Raw genomic sequence first — 20,304 nt, 5'->3', positions numbered from 1 at the left:
AACTGAAGCAGTCAGAAGAGAACTTGCACAGTCTACCACCACCACATCCGCCCACCCTCCAGCATCTGCTCCCACTTACAGTCTGTTCTACAGTGTGTGTTTCTGCAATAGGCAGTCACTCAAATGTTATTGCTAGGTCGGGGATGACGTCACTCTAAAGTGGAAATCGGGTCGGTTCATAAGTCATTTCTCCCCCCCAGCGCATTAATACTTTGTGCTACAAGATAAGAGCAGCTGAGTGTGAAGACGTTAATGGAATGAACTGAATGAGTAAACTGCAGGAAGAAGAAGGTTTGCATGAGGCCTTCTCACAGCATCTTCTTACTGATTCCTTTGGGCCACAGGTTCTGTCTTGGAAATCCCTATTGTGTAGGTAGCAGCCTCTACCCTTCTTCTACCAAATTCTATTCAACCTGCCTTTGCCCTTTTCTTGGAAAGGTGATATCCTTTATTTACTGATCAATAGTTGACCCTTGAACAACATGGGTTTTAAGTATGGGGGTCTACTTTTATGTTTTTGTTGTTGTTTTAAGATGTATTTATGTACTGTGCACACGTGGGGTGGGGAGGGTAGGGGCACGGGGAAAGGGAGAGAATCTCAAGCAGACTCTGTGTTCAGGGTAAAGCCCTATTCCAGATTCGATCTCACGACCCTAAGATCATGACCTGAGTTGAAACCAAGAAATGCTTAACTGACTGAACTACCCAGGTGCTCCTCTCCCCCCCTTTTAAGAGTTGACCACAAAAGCCACAAGGGCATTTATTTATAGCTTCCCGCCTCTGCTTTCATGGGACCAAATCAAAGGTGAAGGGAGCAGACAGAGGTCATGCCTGTTGCCCTCTGAGGAACCGGTGAGGCCATGGAAGACCATGAACAGACCGCTGGGTCCCAGGGCCAGGCAAGGCTGCAGGTCAGCCCGTGTGCTGACAGGGTGGTTGGAGAACTCCAGCGGGCAGGGAGGAGGCTAGGCAGACACAGAAGGACCATGGCCAGGAGGCAGGGGTAGGGCTGCAGCTGGTTAGCGCTGCCTCATGGGGGTGGCCTCACTGGGCCCAGTGCAGACCCCTCCCCGTGGCCTTTGGGAGGCCAGAGGCTGATGGCCATGGGCTGGAAGTATGCCTTCTGGAAGACTGTGCCTGGCTGATGGTGTTCTTCACCGGCCTGCCCTGTGGCTCTGCTGTTGAGGTGGGGCCACCGGGCTTGGTGACCACGCTGTCCCAGGGCCCAGCCCCCTGCTGCCACTGCCCTTGCCCTGCCCTCCTAGCCGGCCTCCATGGTTTGTTTTCAAGAAACAGATCCACCATGCTACCAATGTATTTTCTTATGATTTTCTGAATAACATTTCTTGCCTCTAGCTTTCTTTAGTGTGAGAATCCAGGGTACAATCTGTTTAACAAAGTAGAGGTTAACTGACTATTGATGTTATTGGTAAGGTTTCAGTTCAGTGGTAGGCTATAAGTAGTTAAGTTGTTGGGGATTTAGAAGTTATAAGCGGGTTTTGGCTGTGTGGGGGTAGGGCCCCTTCACTCCTGGGTAGTTCAAGGGTCAAGTGTATTTATTTATTAGGAATGTTAACCCGTTCTTTCAAACTATGTTAATTGGCGTTTTTGATAGTATGCCATTTCCTAAGTTGGATAGGTTTAGAATGGTCTGGCTGGTATTTTTCCCGTAAATTCTGTTATTTTTAGTGCATGAGTTTGAGAATGAAACGTTCAGGAGCACATTTATCATGTTATTGCAGAAATGCCTGTATGCCGCCTCCCCACTCGTAACCATGGAGAAATTATTCATGCTCTTATCGAACGCTAATTCCCCCATGTGTGGAATGTATTCCAACCCCCTTTTCAAGGACACTGCTCCCGCAATTATCCTTTCCCTACCTCGTGAGTTTTCCACCTTTCCCGGAACAGTCTCTTCAATATGAAAAACATGCTGCTGCTTCTCCCATCTTAAAATATATCATTCTCTTGATTCCACATCCCTCACCAAGCGACTAACTCCATTTTCCACTCTTTTCAGCAAAACTAGTTGCAAGAGTCATTTGTATTCATTACCTCCAGATGTCCCCACTATTTTCTCTTAATTCCAACCCAGGGTGGCTTTGCTCCTTCCCCAGGCCACCAAAACTCCCATAGTCGGGGGTCACTCACTGCTAACTCCATGGGTCAATTTCTAGTCTTTATCTTTTCCAGCAGCATTTGATAGATCACTGCCTCCTCCATATCCTGTGCTCATTGGCCTTCCGGGCAACCCCTCGCTTTCCTCCTGCTCCCTTGCAGATTGCTTCCCTTCTCTAGACCTCTTAGTGCTGGGGGAACCCGAGGCTCAGCCCTGTTCCTCTTCCTTCTCCTCCATGTAGTCCTTTGGTGATCCCATCCAGTTTCAGGGCACCAATATGCTGAAACTCCCCAAATTTCTATCTCCAGGGCAGAACTTTGTCTTAAACTTCAGACTCATGTATTCAGTTGCCTACTCAACACCCCCATTGGGATGTTTAATGCACATCTCAGAGTCAGCGAGTCTAAAAATGCCATCTCACACTCAGCCTGCCCCCTCCACAGCCTTTCCCCCATTAGTTGATGGAAGCGCCTTGTTTGGGGGGCTTGGCCAAGTGTCGGAGAGTCACTCCTGCCTCCTCCCCACTTATCACACCACACATCAAACACATCTGCAGATCCTGCCGGTTTAAGAAAGGAAAGATATTTCAGAATCCAGCTGTGCCTTACCCCCTCTGCTGCTCCTGCTGGCCAGGCTACCATTTTCTCTTGCCTGGATTATTGCGAAATCTCCCAACTGGTCTACTTTCGCCTTTGCCTCCCCCGACTACTGTTATCACAGTGGTTCTCTAAAATGTATGTTAGATTCCTCCTTGTTCAAACCTGTCCAGTAGTTTTAAGTCAAAGCCAGTCCTCCTAGTGATCTGTTTGGTTTAACCTGCCCCTGCTGCCTGCCACTGACTTGCTCGTCAACCTCTCCTTCTCCCCCTCACTGACTCTGCTCCAGTCCGACTTCCTCTCCGCTGTTCCTCAGATGCATCAGGCACACTCTTGTCTTATGGCCTTTGCAACTGGCTATTCCATGTGCCTGGAACACTTCCATATCCTTTAAATACTTGCTCCAATCTCCCATTCTCAAAGAGGCTTGACCATTAAAAGTGCAAAACAGTCCTATTCCCATCCTCCTGGTTCCCGATCACTTTACTCTGCTTTCCTTCCCCCAGCCCCACACTTATTACCTTCGGACCATCAAATAAATTATTCATTGTGTCTGCTGTTTCTTATCCATCTCCCCTGCTAGAGTGTTTAACTTCTATGAGGGCAAGGATCTTTGGTTCACGGACATGCTCCAAGGACCCCAAACAATGCCTTGGCAGAGAATAGGTATGCAATCAATATTTGTTGTATGAATACGGGACAGGCTCAGATTCCACTGGGCTTACTATAAAGTGCTCTCAGGTAGAATTTCCACTTATCACCTGTGCCCCACTAGCCCCACAGTGATGAGTGGACGAAGTTGCATGCCACGCCCCAGCTGGAAAAGACTCTTCAGCTTCTCCTTTGGAGAGGTAATCCAAAAATTTCACAGGTGAGAAATTTCCCAAACATGGAGAGGTTGTTAAAATAGTAAAACAGCCAAGAAGCCAAGCCACTGCTTTAGATAATTGAAAAAAAAATGAAAATCATATTCTCATCAACTTCCTGTTAAGAAGATCTTCTTCTCAATAGTAAACACAAGGAATGTATTTAATTTAAATAAGGGAGAGGCGACAACTTATTAATGCTTTTATAAAAAGAGCAAACTTTATTTTCTGTCATGTTGGAGGATACTGGCTTGATTTATATTATTATTCCCATTAATGTTTTATATAACTTGGGACGTACAAAAGGTATTGCAAATAAAAATTATTTTTATTCCAATGGAGGAGAAAATTACACATTTAAAAATCAAGTTTAATAGCAAAAGAAGTAAGACATAAAAGTTTCTACATTTAGAAAAATCTGATCGTGAAAACATCACCAACCTTGTGATGACTGCAGTATACTTTATGTGAACCCCTGAAAACCTTTGTTCCAAGTTTCAGTTTCTGTTCAGAAATAGTGCAGGCGGGGCAGAACTTTTCACCTTCTGACAGAATACGAAATTTAAGAGTCATTTGGTGTAATGTACATTCATTGGTTTTGGTTGGCAACTTTAATTCTTTTGGGTGTAAAGCTTATCTCTACTCAGAACCTATGTCCAGCAGCGATGCTGGACCTCAGGGGAGTTTGCTTCCTTGGGACTCTGGGGCCCTGTGAGGGTCCAGGACAACCACCTTCACTGCTGTGCAGCTACCCTGACAGGACTTGAACCTGGCTCACAGCAGCAAGCCTGCTAGAGTCCCAAAGAGTGCGACTTCCTGTATTTGCATATGAATGCCTCTGTCCTTCCAAGGCTAACTTGGTAGCATTCCACTGGCACTAAAGAGCCAACTGGTGGCATTTTGCCTAAGCCCCCCTGGCTGCTGGCTTCAGATGAAGATGACACTGTGTCCGATAGGTCAGTCTTCTCTCTGGGACTCAAGCACTTCTCGATTCCAGGCTCATCTGTGGGGCTGCCCTTGGAATTCAAAGGGATGCCGCTCTGTTCACAGTCTTGGAGGCGCCTGTGGTGATCATTGTTGAGCAACAGCACAATGGTTCCTCCAACGTGGAGCACTCTGACGGAAGATGGTAATTGGCATGAGTATTTCTTTCTTTTTAGACAACAAACAATCCCACTTTATTTTAAATATTTGGTGTTTTTAATTTGAAATTTAATTTTATCTATTTAAACACAAGGATTTTGATAATTAGGTAGTAGCTTCCGTAATACATATTCATTATAGTAATTACAGAATCACTAACACAAATCTGCTTTAATTATCTATTTTTACTCTACTTAAAAGGCAAGCCTCAAAGTAATTCATAGTCACATTCTAATAAGTACAAAGGAAAAGGCAAATGAAAGAATCCTAAAGAATCAGCATATATGAGAGGTAGTAGGCTGTTGGCAGAAGAAAATCACCATAAATCACATGCACAAGGGAAGGACAACAGGGAAGACCAGAAAAGGAAGGGAAGACCCTGAGATGAAAACATTTGAGCAAATTCTGCACAGCGGGTCTATGTGGACAAGTGACCAACACCACAGTCTCCAGGGCAGCTAAAGAGATTACTGACAGTGGGAGAGCGGCCAGCAGAGAGCTAAGGAGGGTGGCCAATGCTCCAGGCAAGTCTGAGGTGCCCCCAGGAATGCATTAGGTGGGTCCCAAACCTGCGCTGTGAATTAAGGACAAGCAGGAGTGAGGTGGGCCAAGTGACAGTGAGGGACTGGAGCAGGGCAGGGAGCTGGAGGCAGCAAAGCCCAGACAGGAAAACCATCAGGTGGGGGAGGCACTCAAAGAAATTCAGCAGGGGGTGAATGGGAGGGGGTGGGAGGAGGAGGGAGGGAAAGAGGCTGTTTGGAATGTGCAGGGTGAATTCCAATCCACAGCTGCAGATACAGCCTGGAGGCAAGGAGAAGACCAGTGGAGGGAGAGATTTCAGAGTTTTATAGTACACAGCAGATAACAGGGGAGGACATCATGGGGGGCGGAGGCGGTGCCAAGTGAGAAGAGCAAAAAGGCCAAGGAACAGAGACTTCACTTTTAAAGGAGGAGAGAGGAGGAAGGGTCCGTAATCCTACAAGAAAGTCTGGACAACAGTGATGGCACAGAAGCCAAAGATGTTCGGTTTCCAGAAGGAAATAGTCTCAACAGTGTGTCGTGCGGCAGGACTAACAAGTGTCTAGGATTACAAGAAGTCATCAGTGAACCTGGGTGTGTGATCTTGGTTGAGGGCAGGTGCAAATTGCTGGTCTGCCAGAATTGAGGGGGGACTGGAAGGTGAGGAAGCAGAGATGTCAGGGTAGACTATTCTTCCAGTAAGTTTGGGTGTATACGTAGGGAAACAAGATGACCGCTTGAGGGCCAGGAGTTACAGGGAATCTCTCCCACACCTGACAAAGACGTCAGGAGCTCAAGGAGCTTTTCCCTCATCTAAACAATCAGTGAATCAACACAAGTTTGTCTCCAAAATGCACTGTGTTATGCTATACTGACTGTATAAAGCTTCAAACTATGTAAAAAGTAAAAAATCAAACCACAAAGTCTGTGGGCAGGTGTCAGGGAAGCATGGTCATAGAAGTTCCTTATGTCCAAATACATACACTGATCCAACTGAGGCCTTCAGATTAGGGGGGGAAATTCCTGAATATCTTCTGGAAAGTTCCAGGCTAAATGCAAGTCACTGCTCACGCATACTGTATTTCACCACGAGCTGGCTTAATAGTGTGGCTGGTGAATTACCTAGGTAGGTACAAAGGCTGTGGTTATGAATCCTGGCTGCACAATGGAATCAGCTCGGGAGTGGTTAGGAAATACACCCAAGTTCTACTCCAGACCAATTAAATTGGAGCCTCAGTGGGGAGGGGTGGAAAATGAGAGTTAGAGTTTTTCAAAAGCTCCTCAAATGGTTTTAATAAGAACTCAGGGTTGCCAAATCTGCTTGAGGGTAACATGTACAGGAGCTGAGGAAATGTCTGAATTATCGGTGTTGCCTAGAAAGAGACCTCATGTAATTATGCCAAGGGTTAGCTAACTGTGCAGCAGAGGGTAGATAATCCAAATAAGATAATCCAAAAAGAAGTGTGGAGCACCCAGTTCACATGATGGAGCTGAGATGGCTCCTGGTTGGACTCAGAGTTCATGTCAAGCTTTAATTCTTCTTATGGAATGTCGGCCTTGACACTCAATTTTTTCTACCCAACACCCATGGCTCATTTTTTCTGCTGGTGACATTATTTATATACAGGCTCTCAAACATCTATGTTGTCTTGCTCTATCAAATGCCCAACTGAGCCGATTTCATGAACCGACCTTTTAGTCATATCTTTTTATTCCTCCATGTTTTCTAGGTTCTCTCCTTTCTCAGATAGGAAAACAGGCCTCACTGTCTGAACCTCTCAAAGAAATACTTTCACTGAATTAGATTCCCTGAGGCTGACCTTAGAAACCATGCCGTGAATAACACCTGTCTTCCTTCTATAATAAGCAGTGTTGTAACCTCTCTAGGTTACTGATGTTCCCTGTGTGAACTGTTGTGTGGTTTAGTAGCTGGGATCTCGAGAAAATTCATCTTTCTGGGTCCCAGTTTCTCATCTGGAAAGCATGGGTGATTAACACACAACAGGCAAGGTTTTGGGGAGGATTACAAGTAAATAGGTAAATTACCTACTCAGTGATTAAAATACACATCACTATTTCAGATGCTCAAATTTCAGGCAATAACGACAAACTGGTATCTTTTCCAAAATAAAACTTAGAATAGTGTAAGATGATATGGAATAACTATTTCAATTATAAGCTTCTGATTTGAAACCTTAGAAAACTGAACTACAAAAGTTTTGGATAAATCACTAAGATGCAATCAAATCTTAACTGAAGAACTATGATATATTTTGGTTAAATGTCCACTAACTCAAAAATTGTAAGAATAAACTCAACAACTTACCTCTCCATTTCTTGTAGAATGTTTTTGATGTCTTTCCCTAACTTAAACTTTTTCCCAAATGGAATGTCAGAAATAATAACATCGACACTCTCTGAGGGCAATGGCAATTCTGAAATACAGAAACCAGAGAATCCAGCTACATTAAGTTCAAATATTTACAACCTAAATACAAAAAAATTGAAGTATGCCAAATTATTTTTGCATATTAAATAAAACTTAGGGTTGCTAACACTGTTTCCAAGAAATCACAAGGCTTTTCACTAAAAAATAAATGGTAAAGTTATTATATTCTGTTTTTTGAAAATTGGTTTCTCTGTTATGACAATAGGATATAAATTAAGCAGAATCTTAAATTAATCAGAAAATTGAATTCTCTAAACATATTACATGACTAGAAAGTTGCCAGATCCAAGAAGAAATACATTAAATTGTCTAGAACCTTCCACAAACCATGTTCTGTAACTTGTATTTCTCTCTTCATAGTTACTTATACAATTTTGCATGTGTAGATATACTTGCTTTTAAGGGAGATGATCTTAGCTTTCACTGAAATTTTAAAGGAGACCCAAAAGATTAAGAACATCTACTTAAGTACTAAGACCAGAGAAAATGCTAAACAAATCAACAAAGTGATTATCGCTAAACAAAATTAAATATAGTGTTTGATTACTAAATCTAAATTTGCTCATCTTTACAATTCTCAGAAATTAGATTATCAGAAGGTAATAGACATAAGTTTAACTTCCACATTTTCTGAGTATACTTTTCATTTTCTACTTATTTTACTTGCCACCCATCATGTACATTAGGTATTTATAAGGTATTCGATAGCATCTAATTCTATAAAAATATAATAAAATGTAAATAATCTTTATTATTTTGAATACCATATACATTTTTGTTGGCTGGAAACTTAAAAACAAAACAAAAAGTCCCATTAACTGGGAAAAATCTGAAGAACACCTGGGAAATCTCACCTAGTTCTAACCCTTGCTTGAGATTAGTAGAATAAGAATAGGTTGTTAGAAAAGTTTCAGAATAATATTTTTTTTTTTTTTTTTTTTTTTTAAGATTTCATTTATCTGACAGAGAGAAATCACAAGTAGACGGAGAGGCAGACAGAGAGAGAGAGGGGAAGCAGGCTCCCTGCTGAGCAGAGAGCCCGATGCGGGACTCGACCCCAGGACCCTGAGATCACGACCTGAGCCGAAGGCAGCGGCTTAACCCACTGAGCCACCCAGGTGCCCCCAGAATAATATTCTTTTAAAGCTTGGCAGGAATTCTTTTTTTTTCTAAGTCATATATATTTTTAAATTTTTTATTTTTTAAAGATTTTATTTATTTATTTGGCAGACAGAGATCACAAGTAGGCAGAGAGGCAGGCAGAGAGAGAGGATGAAGCAGGCTCCCTGCTGAGCAGAGAGCCCGACGTGGGACTTGATCCCAGGACCCTGGGATCACGACCTGAGCTGAAGGCAGAGGCTTTAACCCACTGAGCCACCCAGGTGCCCCTCATATATATTTTTTAAAGATTTGTCTATTTATTTTAGAGAGGGGAGGGAGCACAACAGGAGAGGGACTGAGAATTTCAAGCCGAAACCAAGAATTGCTCAACTCACTGCACTATCCAGGCGCCCCCCAAGTCATATTTAAACTTCACACATTTAGTTTTTGGGTGTTGATATAGAACATGTACATATAAATAGTTTCAATATTTTTGCAGAACTACTCAAGGCAATGTACAGTGAAGGCAATCGTGGCAATCAGATGTTTTATACATGAGAAACCATGGAGTAGTTTACTGTTGAGTTTGAGCCCACATCTTTCTTTTGCATTCACAGACACACACACACACACACACACACACACACACACACACTAGCTGTCCAATTTGCTCAGGTTTGGTTAACATTTTTTTTTCTTGTCAGTCTCTATTTTTATTTGCAACTTTCCTACTCTGAATTATATAATTTGCTGAACTGCTTTAAATAATTTTAGAAGTTGAAGGAACAATCTTCACAGAATAATTCTTTCAAGAAGTTCTAGAACTAAGCAATGTTCTCTTCCCATAGAACCTAAGATGAGCTTTTGTGGGTATGTGTGAGAAGGCGGGCAGGCCCTGGCATCCAACAGCCTGCATTTGGCTCTGTCTCTAAGTAGCTAGGGGACTTTGGGAAATTATTGTGTCAGTTTTCTCATCTGTAAAGTGGGTACTCTTAAGTTGACAAGTGAGGTCGTTTATGGAAAGCATCTGGAATGGTGCCTGGCACGGAGTGAGCACTCAGTAATGGTTAGGTCTTGTAGTTATCATGAACAACGTCCTCTCTGTGTGTACGGGCGGATGACAGCTAGGTGGAGATCAGTGGGCTGGAATCCTTCAAAGCAGCTCTGCACAACACAGCATGTCCTTCCCCTGGCTCCTCAAAGGCCACGTAGGGCAACTGCTTCCAGATGGGCCTCTTTCCTACTCCTTTCCTCCTGCAGTGGTTCTCAGAGCCACAGTTCTCCCAGGCAGCGTCATCGGGAGCTACAGCAGCAGCAGTATCTCCTGGGAACTACAAATGCAAATCCTCGCCCCCTTTATCCCAAACCTACTATTTAGTGTGTATCAGAATTTGAACGGCTGGTGAAACACAGACTGTTGTCCCTACCTCCAGGGTTTCTGGTGAGGAAACTCCTGAAAGCAGGAGCACCTGACCCCTGATTTTCAACACAGTAGAATCTGTTAAGTTATTAAATGCTTTGAACTGCCTGAGAACAAGGAGTTTGCCTGTAACTAAGGAGATAAAATTCTGAAATAGAAACATAGCTCAAAACAAGTATGTAAAAATCATCCCCTTTACAACTCTGCAGGATGATTCAAGAACATGAAAAAAAAATTAACATACTGGTGTGTCTTGAACAAAAAGAACCATTCTCCCTCCTTCCAGAAGAAAAATGGGAGGATTATGGCCGTAATGTGTTTTCTTCCAATAGGTTTTAAGAGTCTCTGAGATACGTTTTTGTGCTTATATTTAGACAAATGATGAAATAAATTGAGATCTTCTACAAAACTGGACACACCCTTCCTATGTTCTTTCATCATACTTCCTCCTGTTTGAACATTCTTTATAAATTCTTTCCAGATTTATAACATTCTTATTGTTCTGTGTCTGTAATTCTCATAGCTGTTTAAAATCAGCTATATATTCAAGTTGATTCAGTCCTCATGACCAATCACTTTGTCTTGGCCTTCTTCATTTTTCAGTTGATTTATCTTTTAGATGTTTGGATTTTATTAAAATTTTCCCCTGCAGGGTTTATTAGTGAAATGTTGACTGAACTTTTTTATTTTTTAAAATATTTTATTTACTTTTAGTGAGAGAGTGGAAGAGCATTTTGTGAGCCAGGGTGGGGGTGGGGAGCAGGAGGCGGCGGGGATGGGGCACGATTAGGTAGAGAATCTCAAGCAGACTCTGTGCTGAGTGGGGTACCCCACACAGGGCTCAGTGTCACCCTTCTGAGATCACGACCTGAGATGAAACCAAGAGTCAGGCTCTAAACTGGCTTAGCCACCTAGGTGGCCCACTTGGCATTTTTTATATCTGAAATGTCTTTGTACTAAAATGACATCTTGGATGGGTATATTTTTGGGGTTGCACTTGTTATTTACCTTGTAAATAGCCACTATTCTACTGACAGTACTGCTCAATAACTTCCTGTTTCTTTCCATTGTGGCCAGATTTTGAAGTTTATTGCATCTAGATTATGCCCTTTGGTTGCTGCTGCTGATTTTTTTCCTTCTATTTTTATTATTCATTTTCTTATTTCAATAAGTGCAGGAGAATACAAATCCTTCCATCAAGTTTCAGTCTGTTGTCTTAATCCAGAAGCTCATAATTAGTCTTAAATATGCAAAATGTAGTTTGGCATCTGGAACTGGTGACCTTTTAACTTACAGTCCAAAGAGGAACATTTTCAAGAACAAGATGATTAGAAATAAGAATACATACTTCTTGAAATATTTATTGGCTGACAAATTGTTTATTATTATAGTGGACCGAAAAAAATTATCTGGGCACATTGAAATAAAAAAACCCCCACAAGCTTAAAATTAACAAGTAAAATGATTTTTTGTGATCTGTATTCTTATACTGATTGGTTTCTTAGATGTATTAGTCTCTAATCCCATGTCATTAATGGATATTTTTCTGAAGAATGTAATACTTTTTTAATAGGAACTTCAAATTTTTTTCATAGAATTGCCTGTAATATTCTTCAAAGTTTCACTTTAATGGCTAATAGACTTCTTTGTAGACTCTAATATTTTTATTTGAGAAAGTAAGTAGAGAACCTTTCCTTACAGGTTCTAAAGTAACAGTTGAGCTCAGAGCAAATTCTGCTAACTGGAGGATACTCTCAATTTTATTTCTTACATAGGAAAAGTCTAAATATTTCAGCCCTGCAGTTCAATGTCTTCATTTATAGTGTCTTTGACAAACATTTTCATGACACAAAACTCAAATTGTCTCTACTGTTCTTTTAATTCGCTTACCAAGTGTAGAGCCTGCAGAATCTAAGCCTTCTCAATTTGATTCCATTCCATCCTAGAATATACATTTATCCAATTAAAGAAAGCCATTAGAAGCTTCTTCGTATAAGATATCCAAGGAGTATTTATAGAATTTCAGAATTAAATCTTGTTCATTATTAAGCTCTCAGTTTTAGTTTGTTCATTTCTTCCTTGGTGTTTTTAGGGATTTTAATGTCCTCTAACTGTTTTGCTTTTCATAACTGCAATCATCAAAAATTGCAGAAACTTAAGTTTTGGGGCATTATATTTGTTAAATTCTTTGATTACAGATTTCCAACAGATATTTTGAAAAATGCAACCACCATGAGCCTATTGGTTTATTTAAAAAAACTTTTATAATACAATTATAGAGTACTTTGATCCAAAAAGCCATTCTTTGAAGGCTTAAATATTTTTAAACCTAACTGATGATGGGCAGGGATATAAACTGTGTTCTGTTATGAAGTTTGTTTGTTTTTGCAACCACCTTCATCACAAATAGTTTGCAAGTCAGTTATCCCATGTGTATTTAAAAAATGTTTTTCAAAAGTTTATTATTTTGGTAACTTAAGTTTCTATTTCATTTATAGAACATCAGAGCTTGTTTGAAGATAATTATGAATTATGTGGATACCACGCCAGATTTCAAGTACATTTCTGCTTCATAGATTTCGTTAGAATACTAATTACCACTAAATACTGCATAAACAGACACATATGCAATTCTGAGCTGAATTTACAGTAGCACTCACAATTATAAAAGATGTTATCTTTGACAGAAAAAATTTCCTGCATTTCCAAGAACTGGGAAAAAGAAAAGCTAAACCACCACTGGAACAGATTTAATGGATTTTCTTTTTGAATACATCTGATAACAGTGATACAAAACTGGCAACACCTAACCGTCTGCAAAGGTCTTCAAATGGAACCAACAAATTAATGGCTATAGCTTCATTTGGTTTGCATGTATAAGAAAACTTGGAATTGAAAGTAAGCAAAATTAATTTAGAATAGTCATTTGATCTAAATGAAAAGTCATGCTTCACAGAATGATGGTTAATGCATTCGTCTCTCTAGCTGTTTTTGATAAGTGGCTGTTTTGGGGCTCAATCTCCTTAAAATAATTACTATGTTTTAGAGTAAATGCTAGATGCTTCTATAAATACATCTGTTTCATTTGATCAGTGATATCACCTTGGCCCACACAGTGGATGATAAATGTCAACATTTTACTTAAGTAATGTATTCACCAGCTTACTTGAGAAATGGAAACTCTTTATTAACTTTCTCATTAAACATGTGCTTTAAAAAACTTATTACTGCTGAGTTTGTTATAGAATATAAGTGTTATCGAATATTAAAAAAGGACTGATACCATGTAACAAACTGTAAAGCCATTATACCAAAAAACACTCAACTCTTTGTGGGAAGCTTCTGATTCCCTACTTCCACATACTCTATGTACACCTAACCCATCACTTCCCACATTTCCTTCTGATTCCCCAAATGGGCGGCCTGGCAGCTTCATGAGCTTTGCATCACATGACATGGGCCATCAAGGGCAGCCGCCACATTATGGGCAGCTTCTGGGTGTATTGTAAAAAGCAGGCTTTACTCCTACAAGGGTTGAAAGGAATGACACCTGACAACAAAGCACAGTTGTTAGCAATAAGCTTGTTATAAAATCTCACTGAAGTAATGTCTAATTGGAAGGGAAAACGTTCCTTTTTTCTCCTGTTGACAATTTTGTGGTCTTAATTAACTTATACATGTGTTTCTTTTGCTCAAATCTGTATCTATTACAGCTCTCTATCTTATCCTAGGAATGTAAATATATCTGTAGATTAACAAAAAACAAAGCCTAACCAATGACTAATTAGTTCCTAAGATAGCCTGTAACATAATATTCATCTGGTTCCAAACTTTCATGGTAATTAAAACTTAGGAATAAACACAAGCAAGTTCTGCATATTAAAGGATCATCTTCTTTTATACCAGTAGAAAGTCACAAAGTAAACATTACTAAAAAAGTAGAAAAATAATCCAGTCATTAACGCACACAAAGAGAACTAAGAGAGTAATTCTGCAGAAACAAATCACAATGGGAGTTATTACTAACTTCCTAGACATACCCACATTGACTGAGGTCTTAAATAGGTTTTTTTTTTTAAGATTTGATTTATTTATTTGATAGAGAGAGATCACAAGCAGGCAGAGAGGCAGGCAGAGAGAGAAAGAGAGGAGGAAGCAGGCTCTCCGTCGAGCAGAGAGCCGGATGCGGGACTCGATCCCAGGACCCTGAGATCAAGACCTGAGCCGAAGGCAGAGGTTTAACCCACTGAGCCACCCAGGCGCCCCTGAGGTCTTTATTCGTGCTGTGTGTTAGGCAAAGTACTCAATGTGCTTATGGGATAAATCCCCACCACGGGCTCTAGGAAGTAGGGATTATTCTCATACTGTGGATGACAAAATACAGAGGTCTATGCTTTTGCTGAGGGCCACACACTGGAGAAACAATGGTGAAGCAAGGATTTATACTCGGTCTGTTGGACTCTGAAGTCCCTGGGTCCTCTTACTTACTATGGTAAAAAAGATGTGAGATCCCCACATCTGTCAATGTCTAACAAAGAACAATTCTTGGGTCTCAGCATTCTAAATTGTGTTTATGATTAAAGCTTTTAAAGGCAAAACCAAATTAGTGAGGAAAATAAACACTAGGCTCTAGCTACAATGTCCACCTCTAAAGTAAAGATATGTAGTAAAGGGCTAATTATTATTATTATTATTTTTTAAATTAAAGATTTTGTTTATTTATTTGACAGAGGGAGAGAAACACACAGTGAGAGAAGGAACACAAGCAGAGGGATGTGGGAGAAGGAGAGGCAAGCTTCCTGCCAAGTAGGGAACCTGATGCGGGGCTCGATCCCAGGACCCTGGGATCATGACCTGAGCTGAAGGCAGATGCTTAATGACTGAGCCACCCAGGCACCCAGGAAGGGCTAATTATTAAATAACAGTTAATACTGGCTCCTCTATACACTAGAATAAATATGGTTTCTTCATCTGAAATTTAATGTTAAAAGGTTAGGATGTTGAAACAATTTAAAATAGATGGCTCATTCTTTCTTCCAGAAAGTTACTCCGAGAACAATTCACAAAAGAATAATCTACAAATGACATAGTGTGAAAAATGTTTCATCTCACTAGTAATTAAGGAAAACTAAGTTTGAAAAATGTATCAAATTTATAGTTTTCAAGAGTGCAATCCTGCAGTACAATGATACTATCTGGCCTCAACAATGGTTTAGGGAAACGTGCCCCGCCAGCTGATGCTGGCCTGGGGTAAGCACAACTTCTCAACTGCTCTCTTCATCCTGAGGCCTCTTTCCCTTCTCTATGCTTATTCCCTAGGTGATCTCCTGGATTTAGATGTTACCCGTACTGATGATGCCTCACCTCTCCCCTCACACTCCAGATCTGGGTACGGGGCTACTAACCGTGCCATCCTCTCCACTTGATGCCTAATGATCCAGAACTCCAACTTGTACCCCTACCATTTTCCCAACCCAGTGAATGGCCACCCCACCCTCCAGCTCCTCAAGTCAGGCAGCTGGGTCATGCTTGCTCCTTTTCACACGAGGCCACATTCAATCCAACAATAAATCCTGCTCACTCTACCTTCTAAAATTAAGTATCTGACCTCTCCTCAACATCTCCATGAATAGCACTTGGGCCCGAGCCACCTCACTCCTTACTGGATCATCGCAAGAACCTTAACTAGCTTCTGTGTTTCCGGTTTCCATCCTCCCTGCTCTCGTCCATTATTAACATGGCACTTAGAATGATCCTTTATTTGCCCATTGGTGCCCTAGAGAACCTTTTGTTTTCAACACTTAAAAACAGTAACTGAAATCCTTTGCTTGGTTTTAAAGTGAAATCTTATGGAAAATGCCCCCCACACGAAAGTAAATAAAAACGGAGTTGGAAGCATGGCAGAGGTCAGACAGACAGCTGGGTACTTCCTTCCTGACGCCTCTGAGGCCCTCTGGAGATTGCAAAGTACTGGAAAAATCACTGCTCTGCAATAGCTGAGGAAGCCATCCCAGTCTTCTTGAAGGTCCCCCCAAAACAGCTTTCTGAAAGAAATTAGAGTTCACGAAAGCTGATTTCAGCCTCCTCATCCGTCGTTTTCCTCTAAAAACCTGTGTCTTACACACAGAGTCCCATAAAAACCTTGACAGAGGGGCACCTGGGTGGCTCAGTGGATTAAGCATCTGCCTTCGGCTCAGGTCATGATCTCAGGGTCCTGGGATCGCATCCCACATCGGGCTCCCTGCTCAGTGGGGAGCCTGCTTCCCCCTCTGCCCCTCTGTGCACCCATCGTCCCTGCTTGTGAGCACACGCTCACATTCTCTTTCCCCCTCCCTCTTTCTCACAAAAATAAATAAATAAATAAATAAAATTTAAAAAGGAAAAAAAAACCAACCTTGACAGGTTGAAAAAGTAGTTGTTGGCAGCAAACAACATGAGATCTTAATCAACAATGCAACTTCTTCTTTGGGGGCTGCTTTACTATCTTTTTACGCATAAGTCACCCTAATGTTTTCTTCCTGACACTCTCCTACTTTTCCATTACAATAAAAAATTTTAAAATAACATTTAGTTCCTCCGGATTATAGGTTTAATACTGAGACCATCTACTACCTGTTTATACTGTTTCAAGAGAATACCATTGTAACAGGGAATTAAATGTGCTTATTTTTTAAGGGAGAAAGATGTACTAGAGGAAAGGGAAAGAAATAAGGAATGTGAGGCTTGACTAAAATGGTCTAAATACTATGGGCCTTAAGGAGGCATTCTTTTGACTAGACTGAGCAGAGTTGATTTCTAGTCATGTTTGTCCCTCCTGATCCCCCATCAGTAAAAGGTTTCCCTCTACCTCACAGGGTGACCAACTGTCGTGGTTTGCCAATGTGTTCTGGTTTTAGCACTGAAAGTACTGGTTTAGCACACAGGGATGGTTACCTCATTTCTGTATAACAAGAATACTGTCCAGTGTGAGGCAAGGGTAAGGTAAGACAATTTAGAGCATTTCAGTTTATCTGGAAGAAGTCTGAAGTTTTGGGGCACTAGGTGGCTAATTGGTTAAGCATCTGCCTTTGGCTCTGGTCACGAACCCAGGGTCATGGGATCGAGCCCTGCATCAGGCTCCCTGCTCAGTGGAGAGGCTGCTTCTCCCTTTCCCTCGGCCTGCTGCTCTGGCTACATGTGCTCTCTCAAATAAATTAATAAAATCTTTAAAAAAAAAATCTGAAGTTTTATTATTATTACACTATACTCCTTATTTTATGCCTACATTAAGTGATCCCTGGTTATGATGTGAGAAATGGTTCAGATACAACAAACACATCTTAAAAAGGCACTTTCACTTAAATGTTTAGGGAGACTGAATAAATGTTACTAATAATGAATCTTTCAAAAAAATAAGTTATAGGGGCGCCTGGGTGGCTCAGTGGGTTAAGCCGCTGCCTTCGGCTCAGGTCATGATCTCAGGTCCTGGGATCGAGTCCCACATCAGGCTCTCTGCTCAGCAGGGAGCCTGCTTCCTCCGCTCTCTCTGCCTGCCTCTCTGCCTACTTGTGATCTCTGTCTGTCAAATAAATAAATAAAATCTTTAAAAAAAAAATGTTATAATTATACTATAGGAAATAAATCAAGGATTAACTCCACAGATATATTCAACCTTTATGTTAGAAAGTGAATTTTATTTAATATTATGATCCTAAATATATTTAAATATGTTCATTTTCCCAAAAGTTTGCATTTTTAATATCTTACCTGTAACAGAGACTTTAAGTAACTCAATTTTATCCTGAAGGCCTGCAGCTTTCAGATTATCATATGCACCTAGTAACTGTGAATCACTGACATCAGCGCCCACATAATACACATCCTATGAGGAAAGAAAGTCCTGTTTTAAGTATGAGTTAAACTATCAGTTTATGTAGTTCAGAAAACCGACTTGCTTCTTCTTAAATAATGAAAATGAATTTAATAGATTTGTTAATTCAGGTTAAAACAAATTTATAGTATTTCTTTAAAATGATATTCAATGGTAAAAAATTACAAGTATTTGTTAATTTTTAAAAACTATTTTAAAAAGCCTTATTTTACAATAACAAAAACTACTGTAAAAAAACCTTATTTTACAATAAAAAATGTCTAAAGAATTTGGGGATTAGCATAGTCTATCATGACTAATCACAGAAACTGTTCACATTTTCCTAAATTTATCAGTCTTTTAAGCAATTTAATTAACCCTTCATAATCCATTTTGACAACAGGACATAGCAACTCATATCATCAAAACCAATACTCCTAAAAAGATAATCTACTTGTTAATAATTGGGAAGTGAATATACGTACAATGATTAAAGTAAGTATATTGCTTGGTTTATCCTACTTTAGAACTTACTGGCCATTCTTTAGCAGCTTCCAAAAGTATTGTTCCAAGTCCACACATTGGATCGAAAACAAATGCACCAGCCTACAGACAGAAATATTGATTTGGCATTATTTAGCCTGTCATAAATATGTATTATAAAAGAAACATAAATTTCAAGAGCAATGATTGCTTTTTACACCTTATTCAGAGTTTCAGGTGGCTAAAGGCGTAAGGCAGATGTATGCTGGGTATGTATGAAGGTCCCTGGTGGTGGTCATGTGAGAGGTAGTACAGGGTTATGCTGCACGTGGGAACAGTCCCTGCACCTTAGAGTTTGAAAACAACACACACCTCACGCTACACCCCCACGGTAGGGCATCGGGGGTTTCTGCTTCCTACTGGAAGCCAGGCTGGTCAAGTGGTCCCCATCTGGAGTGCTGCCCATGACTGTGGCAGAGGGGAAAGAAAAGCATTACAAATGGTGTACTGGCTCTTAAAGGTGCCATGTAGAAGTGAGGCACATCATGTCCACTGCCATTTAACTGGCTGAAGCCTGTTAGTCACATGACACACATGATTTGAAGGGGCCGGGAAAGTCTAATCCTACCTGTGCCTGGGAAAACCAGAAATGTGGAGAAAAAAGGAATTATTCCCATTCTGGGGAAGTCACCATCATGTCACAACTTGTAAGTACTGCAATGATTCTGGTTTTGTTCTGAAGAATGAGAAACTACTGGAGGGTGCTGAGCAGAAGAGTAACGTGACATTTACTCTTCAGAGGGATCACTCTGGATGCTCTACTGAGAATGGACCAGACAGGGTAAGAGTCTTAATAGCGAGGCTAGTTAGGGGAAGCAGGCAAGAGAGGATGGTGACTTGAATGAAGGGTGTTATTGGTAAAAGTGGTGAGAAGTGGTTAGATTCTACGTATATTTTGAAGGTGGAGCCAATGGACTGGACATTGAATGTTTAAGAATGACAATAATCAGAAATTAGACTAGAGTTTTTGACCTGAGCAACTGCAAGAGTTCTCTGTTACTGAGATGGGAAGAGATGGGAAGGAGAAGCTTCGAAGGAGACAAGAGTGTAGTTCTGGACATGTTAATTCTGAAATACCTCTTAGACCAAGTATGGACATCAAGTAATTTGTTGAACATATGGGTCTGGAGTTCAGGGGAGAGGTTCAGGCTGCAGATATAAAGTTGGGAACACTCAGTGTTAGTCATAAATGATATTTAAAGCATGAGAACTAGATGAGTCATCTAGAAAGTGAGAGAAGTTAAAAAAGAAAAGTCTATGGGTTGGACCCTAGTGATCTCCTAAGTATAGACGTTGGTAGATGAAGATTCAGCAATGCATACTGACAGCAGCACATACTGATGTAGGAGGAGAACTAGAGTGGTGTTCCAAAAAACTCTGGAAAAAAACATTTCAGGAAGGAGAGTGATTGCAGGATCAAAGTGCTAATAGGTAAGCAAGGTGAGCAGTGTCAGCGGCGTGCTGATGACGTCAGCCTGATGAAGTGGGCACAAGAGAGAAGGGGAAGTGAGGAAGTAGTGACACCAAATAGGGACAACTATTTTTAAGAGTTTTTCTGTAAAGGGAAGCAGAGAAGGAGCACGTGGGTTCAGGAAAGGGTTATTTTCTTAAATTGCAAGATATGTAATCAAGGGTACATGCTGCTGGGAATGTGCAGTAGAGAGAAAAGTCCTGAAGTAGGCACGAGGTAATAGAATCC

The 20,304-nt window shown here is 40.8% G+C and overlaps 1 protein-coding gene across 3 annotated transcripts in view; it reads right to left on the bottom strand.

Annotated features, from left to right (window-relative positions):
* Window positions 1–3,890: 3,890 nt before the first annotated feature.
* The window catches only part of THUMPD2 (THUMP domain containing 2), a 40,837-nt gene continuing 24,423 nt past the window's right edge, over window positions 3,891–20,304 (bottom strand). For 2 of the 3 annotated variants that reach the window (XM_059188507.1, XM_059188508.1), the window contains exons 7-10: window positions 18,597–18,668; window positions 17,960–18,074; window positions 7,570–7,678; window positions 3,891–4,697 (exon numbers count right to left, since the gene is read on the bottom strand). In XM_059188507.1, coding sequence (XP_059044490.1) covers window positions 4,373–4,697; window positions 7,570–7,678; window positions 17,960–18,074; window positions 18,597–18,668 — 621 coding nt within the window. In that variant the 3' untranslated portion in view covers window positions 3,891–4,372. Of the gene's footprint in view, window positions 4,698–7,569; window positions 7,679–13,586; window positions 13,678–16,386; window positions 16,400–17,959; window positions 18,075–18,596; window positions 18,669–20,304 lie in introns of those variants that run through there. The other variant, XM_059188509.1, reaches the window with a different exon arrangement.

The sequence above is a fragment of the Mustela lutreola genome, chromosome 9 (assembly GCF_030435805.1).
Source record: "Mustela lutreola isolate mMusLut2 chromosome 9, mMusLut2.pri, whole genome shotgun sequence".
NCBI lineage: Eukaryota > Metazoa > Chordata > Mammalia > Carnivora > Mustelidae > Mustela > Mustela lutreola.
The sequence above is the reverse complement of the archived record's forward strand: the minus strand, read 5'-3'. Positions and strand labels throughout refer to the sequence as shown.